At 36.3% G+C, this 22,651-nt stretch overlaps 1 protein-coding gene across 1 annotated transcript; it reads right to left on the bottom strand.

Moving 5' to 3' along the window:
• Positions 1-3,055: 3,055 nt before the first annotated feature.
• LOC104168345 (ryanodine receptor 2-like) lies at positions 3,056-22,321 on the bottom strand (the record flags this gene model as incomplete). Its single annotated transcript, XM_009708914.1, has 11 exons — positions 3,056-3,189; positions 5,504-5,546; positions 6,183-6,313; positions 7,577-7,795; positions 8,608-8,694; positions 12,117-12,185; positions 12,572-13,875; positions 14,994-15,075; positions 19,428-19,556; positions 21,153-21,241; positions 22,241-22,321. Coding segments are annotated over 11 exons (2,368 nt in total), but the record flags the coding sequence as incomplete, so codon positions are not given.
• Between the last annotated feature and the right edge of the window lie 330 nt (positions 22,322-22,651).

Raw genomic sequence — 22,651 nt, 5'->3', positions numbered from 1 at the left:
TATTATATGTTAGCAGTAACTATGCCTGTGTCTCAACCATGAAGGCTGAAGCCACCACGCACTTGCAGATACACACTTTGTTTGGACAAACAGGCACATCCACAGGTTTGTAAATCCTGTGGTGACATCACATCAGGTATAAATCTTGGGACTTCAGGTGCAGAAACTACTTCAAATAAAATCCCTTACTTTTTCTCCAGCCATTAGGGACAAGACGCAGGCTGTCACCTGAAGGAAAAGCCTACTAGTTTATCAGAGTCAATACTGTTCTCCAAGATACTACGCTACTAACAAGGCGGTTACCTACTTCAGAATCTTTTGAAAAGCTAGGTTATTGTTTCTCATGACAAGGAAGAATAACACCTTTTAACCTCTTTTGCATTCTGAGGCCAACTGCACTCATTCTTTGTATGCTTCACATTTATGATACGGTTTATCTTCTCATCAAACTATGGAAAACTCACATCTGCTAGGAGAAAATTATTTACATTTTTCTCTTCTTGAAAGGGGAAGAATTCTTCTACCACAACAGCGTTCAATAGAAGCCTCACTTACCTTCCCCCAAATTAGCTTTATGTCACTGATTGCTGCAGATGCTTGAGCCTGAGCTGCCTCTTCTATTGACTCTGACCAGACTGATGACCACAGAACCAACAGTAGGTAGGTAGGTAAAGGGACTGAGAGGTAAACCTCACTGTGACCTCTGATAAATAATTTGCATCTTTGTGTCTTTCATATTATTCTCTCAAATACACTTCATCCACGCTGCAGCTAGTTTAACACCATCCACCCCAGAAGGGAAAATTATTCCATGGATAAAGAGCACACTGTCTCAATCCCAGTGTGAAAATTTCAACTGTCTCTATTGTCTAGTCTACAGTAAAGTTCCAACTGCATCATCTCCCTTGGTTGTATTTAAATAATATTGTAATATATTTAAATGATTATTTAAATATATATTTATAAATTTAACTATATATACTTTAAAAACACTCAAGACTGCATCCATAAGCTGAATGGCTCTTCCAGAGTTAAAATATAACAGTACACTGAGGATTTTTTTATGTGGTGTATCAGTGGGACGGGCAGGAGCTTCTGAAGGAGTAGTGCAAGTACAGTGCTCCGTATCCCTTGCGGAAAGACAGATAGAAGGGAATTCCAGGTTATTTGCCCACAGGAAAGTGGAAGAAACAGTAGGAGCAAGAGGTCAAAGAGACAGAAGAAAAACCTGGATCATTTGTATTGGGAATGGAAATGCTACCTGCAGCATTTCCCTTCGGTGTTGAGACCCACCCAGGTACCCGGTCTGGGCTCAGCCTGGGCCACCTCCTGCCAGCACGTGCAGAAGCAGAGGCACCAGCGCTGGTGTCTGCACCAGGTCATTCCCGTCTCCATTTTTTTTGCCCAAAAGTGGTGCAGTAAGGGTTCAACTCCAGTGCTTTTCCCACCTCTCTCTTCATTGCACTGTAAATATCTTTCAAATGTTGAATCTGGAATATGCCTAAGTTTAGTAGCTTCATTAGTGTTCGTTATTGAAACTGGTACAAAATAGAGACACGTAGCTTCCTGAAGCATATGAATGTTATGCGAATGGTTCTGTAAACTGCTGTCATAGTTGTTTACTTTCCCACAGCATATTCATCTGTTATAAGCATGGACTGATTTCTCCAGGGAGAATAAGACAGACGGATGAGGTTGTAATTTATTTTTTTTCTAAACTTCTATAACATGGAGTAGAGGGTAGAGATGTAACAAAAAAACTGGCAACCTTCAGGCCTGATTCTGAAATTAAGTATTTCATCAGCCTTCTCCAACTGCTTCATTCTGGTTTGTTTTTTCAAGAGTATTCATGGAAATTTTTATTCAAATTTCTTCCCAAATATGAGTCATGAGCACACAGGGAAAGGAAAGTAGTTTTATTTTCTTTTTATGCCAATAATAAAAGTAACAAAAATCAGAATTTTTCTTCTGAATTCCAGCATGGCTTCTACTATAATCCAGCAGCAAAACAGAAGGTAAAAAAGTCTTCTGGAAAGTACTTGTGCCACATTAAATTTTATTTCGTATTGCAATGCCACAGAGTCCTTGGACCTTAACAATGCACCTGATTGCTTGTTTAGATGGACTCCAGGTTCATTTATCCATCTTTACAAAAGATGGATATTATAGATCCATCTTTACAAAATCAGCCCTTGCTTCAATGCAATTCTAGTCTACTAGTGGTCTCACTGTCTACCTCACACAATCCTTTCAAACCCATTGATAAAATGTTGCTTTTAAAGAAAGCTATAAGTAAACCTTTACATTAGAATCTTGGTAGCACTAAAAGTCCCTTTGTTAAATTATATTCTATCTATTTGAATATATTTTTTTATAACACAGAACTGGAAAAAACATTTTTGCAGTGTTTTACAGAAACTGAGGCTGCCTCTTCCCTAAGAAGGAAAATGAACGCAATTACTCTGAATGTCTTGGGGATTTTTTTTTCAGGTCTGTTTCTCACATGATAGACAAATACACAGTTTAGGGAAAACAAATTATAAAAAGATGCGAAGACTCATCATCCAACTTCCCAGATTTTACTGGTCAGTATCACTTAAATTTATTCCATCATTTCTTTATAATCAGAACACACAGTGCCAATTTGCCCATTCTTTCTAGCTGAGTTGAACGGAGAGAACTACGAAAAGGAGTTTCCAGCCCAGTTGTAATGACACTATTAAAACAGTGGGAATGGGATGCATTCAAGCAGCTGTGCACTAAACTAAATCTTCATACATAAAAACCAGTGGAGTCCTGCATATATGTTATTTATAATGAAATAAATTCACTATGTCATTCATCTTAAGAATGGATTTATCTTATATAGCTATACATAAATGACCAACAAGAAAATTCAAAGCTGAATGACAAACCTTGAATGCTTGATGTTAACTCACAAAAAATTCCCAAAACCAAAAAAAAAAACCAAAACAAACAAACAAAAAAAACACACACACAAAAAAACCCCCCACAATCACAGAATCACAGAAATAAACCAAAGGTAAATGCTTACACAGCAGACAAGGAGCTATCCTTCTTTGGTTTCTTCTTTTCTCGAGCATCACTAAAATCGAGAGCAGCTTTGTCCATTCCTAGTAACTCACTGATCCTGTCACGGCCATAGAACTCACCATATTTATCCATGACCTAAAGTAAGGAGGAATATTCAAGAGGATCAGTTTGGTAGATCAGCTGTTTTTCAGCCTGGTTTCTGAAGACAAGAGGTTTAACATACACAATCTTTTTTAATCTGTTTGTTTCCATCTGTCTATCATATCAGTCAGTATTTTTTTTTTCGGCTCAATTGCAATTAACTCAATAGAGGCAAGAGGTGAGTGTCAAAGATAAGATGTTGCTACTTATTTCATGAAAACAGGAAGAGGAAAGCAATCCATCAGGAGGAGAGTAACTAAATCAACGTCATCACCAACAGAAAAAAAAAATCCTATGAGGTCACGTAGGGAAGAGATGTTTTGAATATGCTAGCCATTTGAAAAGCTCTGATTAAAGTAAGATTTCTCAAAGACAGTATTTGACCCTTAATAGTTATTCCTTTAAAAAAAAAATAAATTTATTCTTATTCTGTTTAAAATTTTTTTTTAAAATAACCTGAATGTCTTGGTTGGGAATTTTGGATATTTTTTTTTTCCCTTTTAAGGGGAAGTATTTCACATTGAAATAGTTGTGAAAAATGTCCTCACTTATTAACTAGCACCATTGCATAGTTTTATGATCTTATTTTTGTTAGTTAATAATGTAATGAAACTATAATACACATGGAATATGTAGGAATCAAAAGATCTTGAACAGAGAGTTACAGCTAAAAATGATTTTCAGTGAATTCAAACTATCCCCATCTCTTTCTTACAAAGTTTAACATGTTTCATAAGAAACATTTCTGGAAATGAACATTTACTTGCTGTTATTCTCACTGAACACATAGCTACTTCCTAAATATTATGTCTCTTCTCATTTTCAAAAAAATACTCAAAGAAATACAAAATTTTGGATAATAAGTTCATAACTGAATGACTCCTGCATGTGAGGTGGTATTTTTACCAGCTTTCTAATAAGCAATGCTTTAAACCTTTATTGATATTTTTGCAGATCTTTAGAGACAAGCCGCCTTTGTCACATGCCTGAAAACAGTGCTTCATGACTGTGGATCATTCACTAGGCTGGGGATTTAAGCATATTTACATATAAATATATATCTAAAAGAACACATTCTTTGCAAAATACTGTATTTAAAGGCACTTAAATCTATGCAGAGCAGTTCCTCAGGCAAAGTACCAAACCTTCCACGCAATTTAAAATTGTGTTCCTTTCCTTTTAATAGGAACCTTCCTTGACCTACCAGATTGACAGAAGCAATGTAGAATTTTATTTTCTTTCTCGAGTACTCCATGCAAGTTACTCCCTCCTCTTTGCTTAGATAGACAGATAGAAATATGTATCTAAAAACTTCAAATACACAAAAAAAATACTTTCAACAGCAAAATGAATACACAACTCACAGCATTTTTTGGATAGGTTGACCTAAAACTGTTATGAAGCAGAAGAGCTATGAGTATTTAAAAAGATGTTTCCAAATGTGTGATTCAAGATTGGCATTAAATGGTGTGAAGGAGGGGTAAATCTGATCCAACAATATAAATACTCTCTTTTTCAATTGTGACCCAACACACTAGGAATATTATTCTTGTTGTAAGCTACAGTATGTACATAACATTTATTTTCTATGAGCAAACTGAGAAAACATTCAACTTAACATTCGTAAGAAATGAACTTCAGCCTTTGCTTACGGAGGACTACTTGTGAGAGGGATTGTTAGGTTATGTGATAAAAGTTCATCTGCACACCCACAAAGGACCACAGAGAGACACCCCCCCACAGTGGGGGGCAGAGTCCAAAGAATACCCTGCCCAGCTACTCCCAGGTCCATCGCAGGAGCCATCAGCCCATTAAAGGCCCAACTCCTCAAGCCTAAAGGAGCACAGGGGCACAATGGCAGGCAGGAACCCACATGACAGACTCCCAGTGAACGGACACCCTGCCTGGTCCCTCCCAGGCTTGTCCCGGAGACCCTCAGCCCCGGTGTCCAGGTGTGAAGCCCATCAAGAAGAGTCCTTGGGAGTAGCTATCCATATCACCTTTCAGGCCATAAAAGTGTACACAGAAATTCTCTGCAGAATCTCATGAATGTATTTGAATTCCTGTTTTAGACAACAAGCTGTATGTAGAAAAAGTTTGAAAGAATAACTATCCAAACCACCCAAAAGTAGTTGTAAGCAGGAGGTGAGTAAGGAATTTTGTGTATTTTAAAATAGTAAATATGGAAAACTACACTGAATCAAAGTTATATTTAAAGAAGTGTAGCCCACATTACTTCAAACACAAAAATAAACACACATTACAACTTTATTTTAACTTCATATGTATTTATAAAAATAAGCCTTACCTTCCTTTTCACAAATTTGTCCCAATAGTTATTTGGAAAAGACCTGTAAAACACAGATAAACAACATCACATTTTAGACAATCATGAGAAGATGCAGTGGTTACTAAGACATCATAAAAATTACATACTGATTTTGTTTCTAAGAGGCTCTTTGTTGTTGCTATCACCAGCTACTCATTTGTGAAGTCACTGGAATGAAAGTTGCCAAATGACGTTCAGCCTACCACGTTAATGTGGCTGAGAAAGAGCAGCAGAGCCGATGCCTGCAGACAGGGTTCTAAAGCAGTTGGATCACACAGTCCCACTAGGCAGAGAGTTGGGACTTTCAATGTTCCTAAAGCAGAGCCTTCCAGAGACACTAAAGGATGCAAAGTCCAGTTCACTCTTGAACTGACAGCAATACACAATCAGCACAGTGCTTGCCAAAAGAAATTCATTGCAATTTTTTTTTCTTTTATGGAACAGAAATAATTTTAAAGCAAAAACGTGGGAATAAGATTAAAAAGTAATAGTAAACATTAGCGTAACAGGTGTCTGAAATATTCTTTATATGCTTGCTAGAAATACATCCCTCACAATTGTTTATTTCAAACAAGCTGGATGATCAACTATATAATTGTGGAGACTGAAGAACAATTCCTTGCAAAGCTATGAAGAGACAGAGCAGGCAAAAACTCACTGTGTGTTGATTACAAGTCTATCCCACTGTCCTTTAATATCATCTTCTGACGGTTGTTCAGTTATATACAGCCCATCAAATTCCAATTTCCTTGCCACTTCCTTTTCTCTTTTAAAAATAACCAGTGGAACCTGCAGTTGAAAAAAAAAATCAGGAATTATTTAAAATGCACTGACATGTCTGCAAATTTTTAAGAAAAGCTGGTTATCAAAAATTACACATGAAAACTAAACAAAGCAAAAATAGTAATTTAAAAATTAAAAGACTTGACAATTTTCCAGAACACTGCAAAGGTATAGATGCACAAGGACCAGGTCATTCAGAATCAAATAACTACAGTGTACCACACAGTTGTAAAAAGACAGCCAAAATCCCTGAAAAGGCATCCTTCAAATAAAAATAGTTCTTCAGTGCTACGGAGCTATTAGAACTAGTCAAGTAAAAGAGAGTTAAAATCAAAATAGTTTTTTAATGCTTAGAAATTCTAGTTCCAAACATATCATACACAGACCTGCAGTTATGAAGATTTTTAATTTTGAAAGCAATATAACTCCAAAGACAGAGACTGAAACCATATTTGGTCTTTTCTTCAGGGTTTCAGAATTGGAAAGAAGGCAATTCCTTATTCCCTTCTAGTCACAAAAGAAATGTAGTTCAAAAAAACAATGTGGGAAAGTAGCATAAAAAGTCATAGTGGAAAAATAAAAGCTATAAGGTGGGAGAAGGGGATATCTCAAAAGCCAGAAATCTAAGCTTTCATGCTGCCTGCCAACCAGTGAAACAGGAAAATGTGTTTTAGTATTTATTGACCCGCAGAGACACTTCTGGTAGAGATGAAAATCAACCACTTAATGCAGTAGTACGATGACCATTTGCCTCAACTACAAATCCTTTAAAAGATGTTTAAGTTCCTGCCAAAACGCTACCACCAAAGTATGTATGAAAAGTAGGCATTGTCTATAGCCACAACGTGAAGTAGTGGTAGTCCAAAACGCTGCATGTTTTTCAAATGACCCAGCTGACAGACTAGTAATGCAGACACTGTCATCTAGCTTCCTCGGGCCATGGGCGTTCACAGCTTGTCTTCGACAGACACAAGCAGCTTCTGATAGAGGTTACTGCTGTAATTGTCTGGTTGACATGGTAACGGTGCAAATGCTGACCCTACGATCCTGTGTCAGCACAGCAAATCAGGCTCTGGCCTGTACCTTCCTGAATTCACACATCATCTAAAACACAACTTCTGTGTAGGTTATGCTAACAGAATAGTGCTTCTTTATTTGGTCCCTCAACCTGTTTAAGTCAAGTTGCTATGACTTTGTTCCAATTTATACCACTCAATGGATAAAAAAGTTTGGAGCTAGAAGGAAAAAACAACGTTCAGTTTTTCTTACTTTCAAACAGTAGTACCCTATGATGCAGAAGAATGAGATGACTGTGTGTAGGATGGCCAAAATCCGCAGCGTGGGCTCCATGTAGCCACTGCTTTCTTCCAGGACATAATGCACTGCAATGACCCTCTGGTTATCACTTTCCAGGCTGTTCAGTTTGGTACTTTCACCAGCAGATACCAGAGGAACTTCCTTTTCTTCTGTCACAGCAGAGGTGGAGACCTGTTTAAATCACTTAATCTTAATATTGCAGCTGTATTCCTTTGACAGGAGCTTGACACTACTACAAGCTAAGCAGTGTAACTGAAAACAATGATATCAAGGACAAAAATCACTGTGAGGAAAGAATTTTTTGTGTAAAAATGTCCACAGAGACCCTTTCATCTTGTTACACCAATCTGTGACAGTGTGCATTTTCTTTTTTTTCCACTCTCTGTCCATGGTAGCAATGTGGGCCATGCTGAATTTTACCACCTCCAATTCCAGAAAGGGCACAGCCCTCTTGGAAGAAACCCAGTCAACTCCTGACATTCCCACATGCAGTCTTTATCAGCAGGGCTCTGCCAAAAACTGATTCAAGTCTGAAGACTCTAGAGTTGTATTAGCGATACTAAAAGTCTTGACAAAGAAGATCAGTGACATTCTAGGCAGCTTAAGATGGTGTGACTTCTCCTTGCTGTACATACCCCCTCAGGGGAGCACGATGGCACAAGAAAACATCTCAGCTGACATGCCATAGTTTAAGTTGCCAGCGAAGGCTGGGCTTGGCTGAGTCACTGTAGCGTGAAATGGAGCATCTGAGGCATGGGTACGCCTTTCAGTCTGCCGCCTCTGTCACAGCACAGAACTTGGTAAACAGCTATTTGTGTACTGGAAGTCTATTACTACTTCACGTAAACACTTTAGTTCTCATCGTGTTAGATTTCTGAAGTGGTAGTATGAAGCAGGTATTTAATCTGTTAGGCTAGGCAGTTTTACCATAGTACACCATTTTTCTGTATACAACTTGAAAAGTAGTATTTTGACAAGTTTACCTTATAGAAAAGCAGGATGAAGTTGATGGCGAAAGCAACAAACAACGCCAACATCCTCATGTTGTAAAAGTTTCGCGCAAAGTAATTCTGAAAATAGAAACAGAACATAGATACACTGTGTCTAATAATGATACCACAATCATTATTAGGTTGTTGCATGGGTTTTTTTGTTTGTTTCCCCTACGGAACTTTTAAATAGAATTATAAATAGAAAAAAAAAACAATAAAAAAATCAAACATTTTGAGGGATGTATTGTACAAATTCTCTCCTACTTCATATGTGCAATAATGGATAAAGGAAAGGACCTCTTGTTTCAATCCATGCAGAAAGGGATGAAGGGTTTCTAATTGCCTCCTACATCTTTTTCATTATCCTTTCAATATACTTACAGACAGCACAGAGACACCACAATGTAATAGTAATGTAACAGTAATACAGAAATCTCTATCTTCCCTGTACCTCCGTATTATTGCATATGGCAAATTACTATTTTCACCAAGAAACAAAAATGTCTGCATATAAGTTTATTTTAAATCTTTTTCTATTCCAAAATCAATTGGGTTTTTACCAGATCAGCAAAAAGTTCATCTGTGACCTAAGTACCGTGAGTAGAAAGCTTCTCTCACATAATGATCTTATCAAAAGGATTGTGGAAATGTACTTTTTCCCATCCGGACAATTCAAACAGATGTTTCTAGCACAGATTTTGAATGCTTTAACTCTCACACGCGAATTCTTCCATTTTTCAGTCCTAACCATAGATGACTATAAGTGAATTATTAAATGAGACTATTAGAAGAAAAATTAAATGAAATTCACAATTGCTACATGATTAGTGTAAAACATGAATCTGAGTTCAAAAGCAAAACTTACACACCTAATTCCTTATTAAGATTGTGACTGCAGTTTTGTAGTTGTGCTATGTTAGTCGCGTTAGAAGTAGGCTGTCCCTACACAATTGGATCTACTAGATATATAGAAAAAGTGTGTTTCTTTTTGCTTTGCATTTCACGCTAGCCTCACAGAATATGTGAGGAATCTCCTAGCTAACAAAAGCATAGACTTTAAACAGTTCTACAGCAAACTCAGGGATATCATATTTTACTGAGACACTCTCAGAAACAGTTATACTATTTTAATCGGTCTTATTTTCTGCCGATTTCGAGAAGTTTCTCAAATAATAACTTGCTATTGCTGCTGTGAAAATTCAGGACATTTTATTCACATAAAAATGCATGGCTGTTTTCCAGTGATGGACAGTCATCTCTGAAGGTCTGGGTTTTGGACAATATTTGTCCTCCTAAGAATCAATGTCTTGTCTACTAAGTTATTTGGTGTTTCTTTTCTGTAACATTCCAGTTAAACCTTTGCCTTTATGTCTTTTTTATGGATGATGGTGGATAGAAAAATGAGTTTCCCCAGATGCAAATTTGTCTTTACATTGGTAGAATAACACGGTGGTGCACATCCCTGCCAATCACTAAACACACAGTCCAGAGAACAGCTTACAAGAAGTTTCTGTTGGTATGCAATGATTTTCTTCCAGAAAGCTGATTCCTGAACTTCTGGTTCTCCATATCTGTGAGTATGAAGTTGTCTTAGTTTCTGTTTCCCTTTGTCTTCCTTGGCTTTCTCTTCTTTTTCTCCATCTTCTCCTCTTAGGACAGAAATGAAGCCAAAATAATATCTCAATAAAATTGCTAAACAAAAAATTAAAACCACACCCTGAAAGAGGCCATTGCATCTTTTCATGAGTCTCAGGTAGTTATAACTCATGCATTTCACACACATGAATAATGAAACATATCCCTCTTCAGCCCAAAGCGCTGGCCAGGGTGACAGTCTGCTTAAGTCTACAGATAATCAAGCTTACTGGTTTGGCACCTTGAAGTGAGGATGCTAACCGACAGAGGCAGGTAATCAAGAATCTGCCAACCTTATTACCTGAGGGTCTGCTTTATAATTGGCTAGCTAATGCTCGCACTGACAAATGTGTGTAAGCTGACAGCTGTATGTCTGTACGAGTGCCTACATGTCCAAGTGCTCCTCTCCAATGTCATGCACTTGAACTATCTGGTTCCCACAAAGGTTGCAGAAACCTTTGGTTCTTCTTGTATTTACAAGCCAAACCTCAAGTTTCAAATTCTGCATTTCCACCCACCTGAGGAATTCAGAAGTACCCACTCCAGGAGGAGACAGGAATAAGAAAGCTTGACTGCATTCGATGTGTTATTATCACCATGGTGCCTGATTCTAGGATTTCATAGTTAGTGAGCTGCCTTCTCCAAACATGTGATCTAAGGAACTGTGAATTATCTTAGAAGTTAATTTGACCTGACAGCATGACAGATGAAAGGATCACAGAAGTTCATTTGAAGCCAAGCTAGACTGAGAGGCAACTTAGAAGTTACATTATTAATTTCTCTGTACTCATCTACAAACAGAATAACTGATGCCCTAAGGTGCTTCTCATACTAGAATACACTTGACAAACTTTCACTTGAAAGTTCATTTGAAAGTTTGTTTATGTTTGGAGTGGCTTCAGGGCAGGTAATAGTGCCAGACTCTGCACTTCAGAGAATACAGGTATCGCTGGAACTCGCATGGTCAAGCGGAGCAATCAAACAGTAAAGTGACCTTCAAAAGTCAGCAAGCATCTCCTTCTACAAAGTTGTATCAGTCGAGTTAGAAATTTGCTGTGCTGATTAGGAAGAAGAGTTTTTGTTACAGGCAAGTGTTTGTCATCCCAGGAGAGCAATAAAGACAAAAAGCTTGAGACTAAGGGACCCACTTAGAATTTTGACAGTGACATATCAGCTACAGGAGCTGTACATGTATCAGAATTGTACATGTATCAGGAACCATAAAATACAGGGATGGAGTGCTATACTTCTTTACCGGTTAAAACCAAGCACTATGTTCTGCTTCCCACTATTTTTATTCTGAGCTAAGCTCATTAACATTAGATTTTAACATATCCTAAAAAAAATTAAAATTATCATTTATCAAATGCTAACACTTGTTCTTCAAGAAGATGTGAGAGTACTCAGTAGTTCATTAAAATTACATTGGAATATTAAAGTTTTCCAAAATCCCAATAACTCAAAACAGGTCATAGCAAATGGGAAGAGCAAAACAGATACAGTCTCTACCACTGATGGATAACAAGTCTCTGGAACCCAGGTGCTCCCACAATTTTTCCAAGAGATTTTCATCTACCTTTCAGACTTGCTAAGAAAAACTTAATCAAACATCAAACACATTCTAAAAGAACCTAATTGACATTACAAAGGATGCTGCCAGAAGAGGGAAAGTCATAAAATCTCTGAGTGATGTTATTTATATGGCATTTCCTTGTAAATGTGCATGGATGTTGAGGATGGTTCAAAAAATCCTAACTGTGGAATGTGAATGGACACAGAATTAAAGGCAAAGAAGTAAGTACAAACCAAGCTGGTTTTTCAGTGAAACAAACCACATTTCGTAGTATCAGAGGTCAAAGTAATACATACTCTGCTTTTTCAGGCTCAGATTTTGTTTCTTCCTTCTCTTCCTTTTCATCTTCTTTCACACGCTCCTACAGAAAGTCAGATTTTAAAAGTGGCATAACACTATTATACAGTACAGAGTTAGTTAAAAGGATACATAGAAAGCAGAATATTAGGTCCATTTTTTTAAAAAAAAACCAAACAATTGAAACCCTGAGACAAGATGATCTTTCAATTTACGTTAATGAAGAGGCATTTTAACACTGCATTAAAAGCAAGCCAAAACACCATGTACTTAGAGAAGGTTGTGGAAATTCAAGTTTATGACATCAGAGAGAGTAAACACCAGTAATTATATGTGATTCCTTAAAAAAGCTCACAAAATCCAGAAAAACATAGATGCAAGGTTTTTTTCAAGACTATACTTAATATACAAAAGGAAGAAGCATGCAGCAGAAATAAAATATACAGTTACCTGGATTTTTTCCTGCACCTCAGGCATTGGAGCTAAGGAGGGAGTGCTCAGTAAATCACTCAAACCAGCATTCGGATTGTGAGGGATCAGTTTATACTGTCCACCTTCTCGTTTCAAATCCAACCCAAATATATCTGAGAGCAGATCACTCTCATCTGATAAAGTTCTCAGATCCGTCAAGTCTTCTGTAGGCAATGTAGCTTCTGCTAGCTTCCTCTCTCCCTCTTCTCCTTCCCCACGCACCTCATCCTGAGTGGGATCTGGCATATTAGCTAATAGTTCAGCCACCTTGATTTTCTTCGCGCCTTCTACCAGGCTTCCTCCAAGCAGCAAACTGCATATGATGCGAAAGAAGCCCCGGACAACACTACATGCAAAATGTAGTAAGCCCATCAAAATGCTCCAATAGGAAGAAAACAAAGCCATGACCATGTCCTTCATGGTCATTTTCTTCACTTTTTTCATCTGTTTCTTTAGGCTCTTCATGCTGAGCATTTTCATAAGAGTCATTAAATTATACTTGAGAGCTACTAATGCTGACTTCATGGTCACGAGAGAGAAGAAACCCATTCTAGGATCCTGCTCCTCAGGCTTATCTTTCTCATCCTCCTCTTTATTTGCTGACCTTTCATTCAGATCTGACTCGGAGATCTGGGCAGCCAGTTGCATTTCGAAGATGGTATCCTCACAGAAATTAACAAAAAGCTCCATCTTTTCTTTCTCCCCGCCTTCATTTACAACATCAAATATAAATTGTCTCTTTGACTCTTTTACCTGAGGTTTCTCCCACTGAGTCCGACTTGACTCACTTATTTCAAAATAAACTCGTTCAATGCGCTTCGCACTGCCCATGATTTCTATGCGTCCAAGGAAAGGCTGAAAGTAATTCAGCACACTCTCTGACAGTTCAAGAAAAGTTTGCAAGCGGGTATCATGGGGCATGTGTTCCGACAGGTTGGTCAGGAGAACAGCGACATTGAAACCAATGTCTTTGGCAGGTTCATGGAATCGTTTCACAAACTCCTCATAGTCCAGAGTCTCATTCTCATCTGTTTCAGCACATGATAGCAGGAACTCAGTTTCAGACTGGGTGTAATGCTTATGGCTTTCCATTGCCTTGTGAAAATCCCTCTTTGAAATTATCCCTTTACCATCAGGGTCATATTCTTTGAATGCATCAGAGGAAGTCAAATCCTTCAACTTTAAGAACATATCAAAAAACTTCAGAATCATCTCCACATTGTTGGACGATTCCACAAGCATATCGACCATCTGCTTGCCAATAGTTCCATTCACAACATTACCTAGATGAGATGACTTGAAGTTAGAGATATTGACGGTAGCAAATGTTTTGGCAAAGAAAAGCATATAATAATGACTAGTGAAATAATCAAACAGTAAGAATGACAAACTATTGGCTAACACACTCACATGAGAAAGCCAGCTGTAAAATCAGATATCTTTTACTAATCACACCACCTGAAGACTTGGAAAAAATGTAAGTGACTAAGTATTTGCCATTAAAGAAAGGAAGAACTAACAAGCCCTACAGAGAGACATCTGTTATATTTAATATAGTACTAAACATAAGGGAGCATACTATGAATTTCACTATAGTGCAACATAGGTAGAACTAGTGTCACATTAGTTAGGATGAGTAGCTCAGTAGGTTACTCGTGAAGCACAGCCTACAATACTAAGAATTTACTTTGCTTCTCAGTGACCTTCCACGAGCAACGCAGTAGCAATACATGCTACACTGCAATCTATATGCTGCATTTACTGCCCTCCCAGTTCCCCTCAAGAAAATAAATGCGATAGGATATATGTAAGAAGCGAAAAGGAAAAACAATCTATGGATCATCTATGTGTATGTCTGGTCAGTCTAGTATTGGAAGCACTAATATGGTATCATAAAGGGGCTAAAGAAATAGTAGTGTTTCTTGACAATGATCACATTCTCTACGGAATCATAATTTCAGGTGCTAGCTATAAAGGACCTTGAATCTGGTCGCTAGATGAATCAAAGCCTGTTCTTTATGGCTAAGACCACTTCCAAAATAAATGCAATATAGTAAAGATGTCAATAAAATGACTGATAAATGGTTCAGTTAGTAGAACTCAGGATTCCAACTTCAATAGGAAAAAAACTTTTCACCTGAGCCAAAAGAGAAGCCAAGTTCATGGAAACAAAGTAAAACTTTATACAATTCTGGTATTCAGAAGTAATATAAACTATATCAACTGCACTATATAAATCTCCCATTCACTTTAAGACCTAACAACTCTTCTCACAATTGAGGCATGAAAATTAAAAACCCAAAGGAAAATGGAGCCTTATTTCTCACATGAAGAAAATCACAAAGGTAAAAACTTTGCTAGAATAACTGTGAAAGAGGATTTCAAATTAAATTTTGACTACCTTCCAGCATAGACAGCAACATGACAACCATATCCTTCTGAAGATCCATTAATTCCTTCAGTAATTCAATTTGACTGGAGTCCTAAATAATGAACACAATATATAAAATATCTGTTGACTTCTTTGACATTTATGTATGTTCATGCATATTTCACCCTGTAAAAATGAGACTTAGAAATTAAGAAGCTAGTAGTGTCAAAGCTGGTAATACAGTGAAAATATATTGAATTTCTTGATGCTTTACAGTACATTTACAAGCTCAAACATTTACACCACAGCTGTTTAGAAGACATTAATTTCACAAAGACAAAGTGAAAACTGAAGGTGATGAAAAAATTTACAGCAATAATTAGGTATGTCACACTCACAGATGATGCCTCTGTAATGTTTCATGTCAGCTGAAATAGCCGCTGTTGGTGTAATCAAGTTTACAGCTATGAAGACTTGTAAAAACAACAATGGCAGCAGCACATAGAGCTCAAGGTGTAACATGATTCAAAGTGAGTGATTCCATTAAAGGCCATCGAAATTATTTTGAGAGAAAGAAAAGTTGAAATAAAATTTCAAAATATTTATTGATAAAGTTCCACTAGTATATCCTTAAATAGACATGATACTGATTCTTTTAGCCATCTTTGATCTCATTTGGCTTATCAAGTTTACTATTTCACTTGCCAATGATTTCAACCAGGAGTCTATCTGGATAGATTTCTTCAACTACTTCATTTCTTCCTCAGTGATGCATTGCTGCATCATGCCGTTGATAAGACATACTTGAGCATTGCTGGACTTCCATGAGTAATACAACAGACTCAAGGTACTTTATGGCAATTTGGATCTTGGATTGAAAACAGCACAAGTTGGAAATAATGAAGATTTCTAATTAATTTGTCTTGTAAGTTTTCATTCTACATCTTCTTCAAAAGTTGCTTACAATCTGGATGATCTTTGTTTGTTTAGGTTGAAAATTGTACTTTCATTTTCTGCCTTACAGAGATTTCTTAAGTAGTATTACCAATATCACCTTGTTGCTTCTTAGTACAAGACTAAAGAAGGGAAATGAAAAAAAAAAACAAAACCAAACCAAAGCAAACCTAAAGAAACACAGGGATTTAGTTTTGTTCCTATTTAAATCTTGTTTCAGATATTCTCCAAAAGTGCTCTGGAAACTCCCGATTTAAAACAAAAAACAAATACCTAGCCTAGGCAGGCCCTCCTTACAGACAAAAGCCATATTGCAACACCTTATAAATCCATTTAGCCACACTCTACACCTTTGAAAATTGGTATTTCAATAGAATCTGAAAAGCTTATTAATATATTCTTGCAATAAATATAAATAGACAAAAGAGCCCACACCCATTCCCAAGGCTCTGCTGGCCCCTAAAGGACATCCCAAAAGCCAAGAGCTTGAGCTCCACAGAAAAGAAAGACCCCATCACTATTTATCATACATTTGGAGTAGACTGTGTTTTCTGTTATCCCGCAGAACAGCATGAGTAACTCCACGCACTACAATGGATCTTGTTGCGCAATGCTTCTTGGCTCTCTCTGAAGTGTCAGGATGAGTATCATCATTTTCTATATGCAGTACTTAAACGATGCTATGAAGCCACTCTTGGCACAGCTGAGACTATAAACTTGTCATTACTGTAAAAACAAATCTTGCCAATAGCCACATCATATTTCTCAATCAACACATACCTACCATGTGTTTGACTCACTGTCAGTAACTACTTAAATACCGCTCTCCCTGTTGCTTTAGTGGTACAGGAAGAAAGCACAATAGCCACCACTGTGGCCTACCCAAATATTGACTATTTTTTCAATTCTTAAAATAACAAAGATGTTCCAAAACAAGGACAGTATCTATAGGCACTTATAAGTACACTTCAGTAGAAATTTAATGCATCACTCTTAAAAAAGAGGTTTCCCTGTGATGCCATTTGCTGGAAGACCACCTCTATTTAGCCATAAAGAATGAGAAGCATACCCATAACACAAAGTCTACAAATCTAAGTAATCAGCCTACTTTCAGCCTTAAAGTCCCAAGGGTAGGGAGGAAAATCGTTTGAGCAAGACTACCTCAATTTATGTAAAGAATACTTACATGGATACATTTGGAGCCAAATAATGAAATCTAAAAAACCTCAGAGTCTTCAGAGCTGTATTCCTTAACAACTAAAACCTTCACAAGCTTATGACCCTTTTCTCTGAGAATGTCAAATTGTGTAAAAAATTTAGAATCACTACATTCAATTCAGATGTATAATTCTTTTAAAAAGGTAAGAAGTTGAAAAATGTACTGCTTAAGGATAGGATTCTTCTCACCTAATTTTAACTCGCTTAAAGGGCTGTCTATGCCAGTCCCCAACACTACCTGTATAGTTTATGAAATGAGTACTCGCATCCAAAAGCAATTCACCCATTCTAAGGTCTGATTACTCTCTTTCTCTACTAATAGTAGAAAAGGCTAAGATGCAGACATGTGTTGAACTAGGGTTCAATAACAATGAACTAGGGTTCAATGCAGGACACATCAATGAAGATGGGTCCTGCATAAAAGGCTTGTGCAAGATTGCAGAAAACATTGACAGAACTTTGGCATGAAAGACAGGAATTGGCTAGTTCTTTCTGAGTATCAGTGATGTGCTTTATTTGCAGCTTGATCTAATTGGCTTTGTGCCTGTGGCCAGTAATTCCATTACAGGCCTGCTATTCATACCATTTTGTAATTTACTCCCTCAACTCTCTTGTATTCTATCACCTCTGTCTCTTATTTTTCCTCATATTTCCCCTATTAACTGTTGTTATTAATGACTTGAACATATTAACAAGTCTATTTATCTTTTACAAAGAAGTTAGTAACTTAAAAAGGAAAAAATAAAACAAAAAGATACCTGAGATAGCTTCATCTGCATGTGGGCAAACACATGAAGAAAACCAACTACAGCATCCCATAGCCTGCTGTGTGCCAGACTTTGCTGATTCCCAGTACATGGACCCTATTGTTCAGGCAACAACAACAACAAAAAAAACCAGAGTTTATTTGCAAGAAACTTAACAAAAACAGGAAGGATGATACACAGACAGTGCATCACTTGGGGCTGTCCTTTAGAAATTGCTATGAAAAATTAAACATATATAAAATTACCTATTTAATAACACCACTGACTGTAAGCAATGCATATTCCTAATAACTGTTCTGCCTCTGTTTTAGTCAAGTCCCTATTTACTAATTCAGAACCACAAAAAGTATATCTGCTTGCAACTTTAAACTGCAAATGCTAAAGGGGTACAAACCTTCAAGCTGATTCTTCCCTATGTAGTTCTGTAAATCAGGAATAACTTTATAGATATATAGGTATGGATATATATAACATATATATATGCAAAATTGGCATAAGGGATTAAGAGTATATCCTCCAGTAGATTCTAGCTGTTGTAGAACATAGTGCTAAAGGGTACCCTTCCAAAAATTCCAACTTCTGAAAAGCAAGAATACAAGATCTTTTGAAGTCTCAAAGGATAACAAATAAAAACTTAACCAGTTAACAATGCTACTTGTGATTTGCCAAATATGTATACATTAAATAAATGTACGCACATGTATGTAAACTGCCTCTACTCATATTTATTCAGTCCTATTCTATCACGTTTCATCCTCATGAACTATAAAATACTGTTTTTGTAATAATGGTTTTCATTTGAATGGAAACAGTATAATAGACACCTAATAGTTTAATGAGATTCTCTCTAACTTTCTTATTATATGCAGAAACAAACTGTAATATTGTTGACTGATTTACATGAGGAATTAGTTAAGAACTAAATTACACTGAATTGCTAACATATCATGGAAGAACTGCTATATTGTTATTTTGACAGAATTGATCCCAATCTCATCTATTGTGGAGTCCAGCTCAAGTACACCCCTACAATTCTCAAATGTAATGTGTGACTTCAGTACTTCAAACACAGCACTGATGCCTTAAAAGAGCCTTATTCCTGACAGAAAACACAATCTAATGTTCTACTGAGTCAATAGCAGCTATGTTTTGCATTGATCCTAGTTTCTAAGTGGATTAAAAGTAAGACTTTAAAGTGGATAACACTGCTGCAGTCTAGGCCAAATTAAAACACAATAAAAAAAAACCCAAAACCTCTACTATCTTGCATACAATCAAAAGATGATTATTTACTAATAACTGTAAATTTGACTAAATTGCTAAGACTCCAAAAGGGTAGTGACAGCTACATATATATTTCAAAACTTCACTTCCTACTTAAATAAATGCACTAAAATAATGTTGAAGCATAAATGCATCTATATTATATTTCTATCTATGTTATATCTAGCTAGATTATGTCTTCATGTCAAAAGTATGATTAATTTTCTTTCAAATCCATAAAATTCCAATGAAACTAATTTACCTGGATATACTCCGTAAGAGTATTGAAAACTTGTTTTGCAACCTGGATGGCTTTGGAAAAATTTCGTTGTCCTTGCTCATCAATAACATCCTTCCCAGAATAATACCAGTAGAAATCACTAATGGATTCCTAAAAAACAGTACAAAGAGATAATGTAATCAAACTGCCTCTAACTGATCATTCATCAAGGTAAGAAAAATAAGATTAGAAAGCATTCTAGTTCTGAAAAATATTTAGTTTATAAAGGTTTTAAATGGCCCCCCAATGATTCTCAAGTATTACTTCAAGAATTGTAGTTTCATCTCAAGGGAATCAATAGCAAAACAAATAAACTGAAATAAATAATTGAAAAACACCACAGCAAACGTCAAAATAAAATATTTTTTTAAAAAATTAGATCTGTTGGTATCTGCTTTTAGAAATACAACCACCTGTGTTCTGAAAAGGAGTACTCAGTAGTACTACCATGCTGCATGCTGCTCATTAAACAATCTCTCTTTATACTGTGTGCTTGACACCTAGTCAATAGTGGGAGCAAATGTTGCTTGGTGTGCATGATTCTTCGTTCCGTCTTCACCAAAGGCGAGCTTATTAAAGTTTCAGCAAAGCAAGCAATGGAATGAAAATCATTGTAATGTCCCTACAACTTTGACAGAATGCATAAAGATGAAAAGCAATGCTGATAACAGCAGCAACATAAAATCGGCCAATTTGCAAAGCCTGGAATTCTCAGACCCAATAAATAAACGGCTGAAGGGAAAACTGAACCAGATAAATTAAAAAAACCACAACAAAATAAATTAACATGCACAGTGATTTTCAGAAAGACCAGAATAATAGGTAAAACTTATTAACATTTATCACAAAATATGTTTTCATGTCTTTCATGTTCCAATCTGGAAACAAATTAGATTTTTTTTCATTACTTTCTACTGGGTTGTGACAATGCATTATTTTCATATTTAAAGATTAGGGAGATAATTCAAATTAGAGGGTTGAAGGGGTTTTAATCTACCCTTCCGCTTTTGTTTCTTCCTTTCGCTTTTTTTTTTTCCTCCTTAGAAAATGATGCACTGCTCTTGCACTTCACTCCATGCCATCCCATGACTATCCATAGAGCAGCTCTGTGTTAAGACTAAACCAGAACACGGATGAAAAAGCAGTTGGCTGAAGCTTAACTTATACAATACAACACACTTTTTAGTCACAGAGTAGTCTCAGTCAACAACTGGTTAATGGTATTTGCTGACACACTTAGCATTTATCTGCCTTCTGCCTGCTCTCCTTGGTTAACCAACTCTGTTGCATTCTTGCATGTAATGGCCGAAATCACTCTTTCACACTTTTGTCACCTTTGACTCTCACCGTACAAAAGAGCAATTCTTAAAGAACTGTAACAGTAGAGAATTACAGCCTTTCTCATCAACACAGGGACAGTGACCAGAATAAATGTTATGAAAAATAAATGTGCTCCTCTAATAAAACTGAACATTTTGTGATAAAGATGAAGTTTGATTTTGCTGTAAACAGCAAACCATGGTAGCAAACCAGGTATTGCTGAAGGAAATTTCAGAGAAATTAAGAAATTCGGAGTCTCCGTATACAAACTTCTGCCTTACAATCAAAACAAATGAAATAAAATTATAAAAAAAGGTAAATATTGTATAGATGCAAGTCATTATTGTAATTTACTAATTTACTTAATTAGTATATAAATTAACCTACCTGAACTCTTAATAAGTAATCCACAGTGGAAATGATAATATTAACAGTTGTGTTGTTACCAGTCTGAGTTCTCAGGTAATTTTGAAAATCTAAAAATTCAAATAAAAGTTTAAATTTATTTACGTGTTAAAGACTTACAAAACTACTCCTGCAAATTAATTCTGATTCAACATGATCTAGGAAACTATAGCTTAAAGGAACGGATTTTTTTTTACCTCTTTTTTTTGTTTGTTTGTTTAGCAACAAACCATTTTAAGAGTTTCAGCATTTTATTGCAGAGATCACATACCAGTGAACTTCTGAAGCCAGAAGCCTGATTATCTGTTTCATCTCTACAACTTTAACTTTGTCTTATTTTCACCTCATTTATGACTAATTTTACATCTTTAGAACTCCATCAATATCAACATAATTACACCTAGTATATATTTTGTTAAGTAAAAGCAAAATTAAATTGCATAATTATACAATTCCTGATTCAAAGTCATAAATATGCCCAATAGTTTGAAAAAATTATCATTTTCTTTTTCTTCATCTTTTTCTTCCCTAGTAACAACAGAGAACACAGGGAAATGTATGCAATAAAAAAATATGCTTAATATCATGTATTCGTTTAATCTGTTTTCGTATTTTTAAATTGACGCTCCTTCTTCAAGAAAGGTATTGTGTATGTTGTTGCAATTTCACATACAACTCTAACTCACGTTAGTGCCAAATAGCACACACCAGAAAGCATACAAATGCAAGGAACAATAAATATACCTTCCTGTTATATTTTTGCTCTGAACCTTCACTGTCTAGAAGTTATAAACCATGTACATTTTCCTATATAAATTCACCTTTCCTAGTAGGTCATGATCCAAAACTCATCATTTTGGAAACCATTATCTTCTCTACAAAGTTAAAGCTGATTAAAAAAAAAACATGGCAATTTAACTCCACATAAATATTTTCCTTTCATGTACAGCCTAGCAGCTACTCCACCTTTCATAATATTTTATGAAGGCTGCTAAACCTGTAGCAATGAAGAGCTTTTATCTTTCGTTATCATCACCTTGGCTTCGCCGACTGGCAGCCTGCCCACAAACCTGAATTATGTCCTTCACAAAGCAATTGAAGGAAGCGGAAGAGGTCACAGGTGAACTCATCATCCTGCATCACCTTTTCTCCTGTAGAAAGGCCAGATGAAAGCAGATTATCACAGGCTGCCAAGTAACACCCCACAGCCCCTGAAGAAAATCTCCATATTTAATTTTAAGAAAGCGAGAAGGGGAGAGAAAATTTATAACCACCAATCTATCTGAAGCACATGTGACTTGTGCTTGGCAGATAGTTATTTGGTTAAAAAAATAAATGAAATTATGAAACTTAACTTTTGATTTAGAAATATGTCAGCATGAGCTTGGCAACATTTTACAAATAATCCATGATTTACATTCTTATTTGACTTTACAGGGCATGAATGCTGCATTACACACAAAGGTTAGGACTGGATTAAT

Source organism: Cariama cristata, unplaced genomic scaffold, assembly GCF_000690535.1.
Source record: "Cariama cristata isolate BGI_N322 unplaced genomic scaffold, ASM69053v1 scaffold10441, whole genome shotgun sequence".
NCBI lineage: Eukaryota > Metazoa > Chordata > Aves > Cariamiformes > Cariamidae > Cariama > Cariama cristata.
This window is presented reverse-complemented; position numbering and strand designations above follow the sequence as displayed.